This window comes from Trypanosoma theileri (assembly GCF_002087225.1).
Source record: "Trypanosoma theileri isolate Edinburgh chromosome Unknown TM35_Tth_11_V1, whole genome shotgun sequence".
NCBI lineage: Eukaryota > Euglenozoa > Kinetoplastea > Trypanosomatida > Trypanosomatidae > Trypanosoma > Trypanosoma theileri.
This window is the reverse complement of record NW_021639853.1, coordinates 555,598-556,828: the sequence shown is the minus strand read 5'-3', so window position 1 is coordinate 556,828 and position 1,231 is coordinate 555,598. Positions and strand designations below refer to the sequence as shown.

At 45.5% G+C, this 1,231-nt stretch overlaps 1 protein-coding gene across 1 annotated transcript; it reads right to left on the bottom strand.

Moving 5' to 3' along the window:
• Positions 1-547: 547 nt before the first annotated feature.
• Positions 548-1,048, bottom strand: TM35_000113390 (uncharacterized protein; the record flags this gene model as incomplete). Its single annotated transcript, XM_029025048.1, has 1 exon — positions 548-1,048. The coding sequence occupies one exon, from the start codon at positions 1,046-1,048 to the stop codon at positions 548-550; it is 501 nt and encodes a 166-aa protein (XP_028883871.1).
• Positions 1,049-1,231: the final 183 nt, after the last annotated feature.

Sequence of the window (1,231 nt, the reverse complement as noted above, 5' to 3'; positions counted from 1 at the left end):
ACAGAACCAAATTAACAAATGGAGCTACGTACAAAAAACATCATCAACATCAACATCAACATCAACAGACAAAGAGATCGACGGAGAAACCTAGTATGGCAGAGCACACAGAATAATAATAATAATAATAATAATAATAATAATAATAAAGAGGAAAATATATTCTCTCAGAATATATTTCTCATTTTGTTCACCTTTTACCCCTTCCTTTTTTCATCAGCTTTTTATTTTTATTTCTCTTTTCTTTACGGGAGTTTGTACCTTCTTCTGTTAGGCACTCACATCGACAACACAGAGTTACTCTCCTTTCCTTGTACTCCCCTCCTTTTAAATTTCCCTTTCACGTCTCTTGGGCCTCCGTTCTCTTTGTCTTCACTGTTTTTCCCACAACCTCAATTGCGTAAAAAAAAAAAAAGAAAAAAGAAAAACAAAACAAATCGAAATGAGAAAAAAAAAAACAAACCGACAAAAAAAAAGGAGGGGGAAAGAAAAAAGAAAAAAAAAAAAAAAACAGGAAAAACACCCTAAATGTCAGCCTAGTGTATATTCACGCGAGCGGAGCGGCGACGACCCGCTGCCACGACAAATACGGCGAGGTGTAGTCATTGGCGCGGCTGCTGAACCCACAGTCACTGCCGCCAGCACTGTTCACACTGCTGCCATTCACACTGCTGCTCAGAGTGCTGTTGAGGGACTTCCGCAGGGGCGTGGCGGGGAGGCCGGTGAGGGGCGAGAGGGGCTGCGGCCGCGGGGTGGAGTGCGGCGTGGCGATAATGACAGTGTGCCGCACGTCGTGGTAGAAGCGGCAGGTGCTCCCGCGATTGCAGCGGCCCTCGGCGTAGTGCCGGCAGACATTTGGCTTCTGCGCTGGGCGACTGTTGTTGCCGTTATTACTCTTGTTGCTGCTATCGCTGCTGGCGCTGCTGATGTTCTGGGCGCTGTTGCTGTACGGGTTGTGGGCATACGTCCACACCTGCTCACCAGAGGGCTTGCGGTGCTGCCAGACACTCTTGGATGAATCGCAAAGAGGGGATTTACTGCCAGTCATTTGCTCTTTTAGCTGTGGGTGAGTGTAGATATATAATAAATATGTATATATTTGTATAGAGATACCACACACCTTGCGTGTTATGCGTTCTTTGGCTTATGGTTGATTGGAGTTCCTTCAGTTTCCTCACCCAAATCTGTGTCCTCTTAGTTTTTTTTGCTTCTTTTCCTCTTCTTTTGCAGG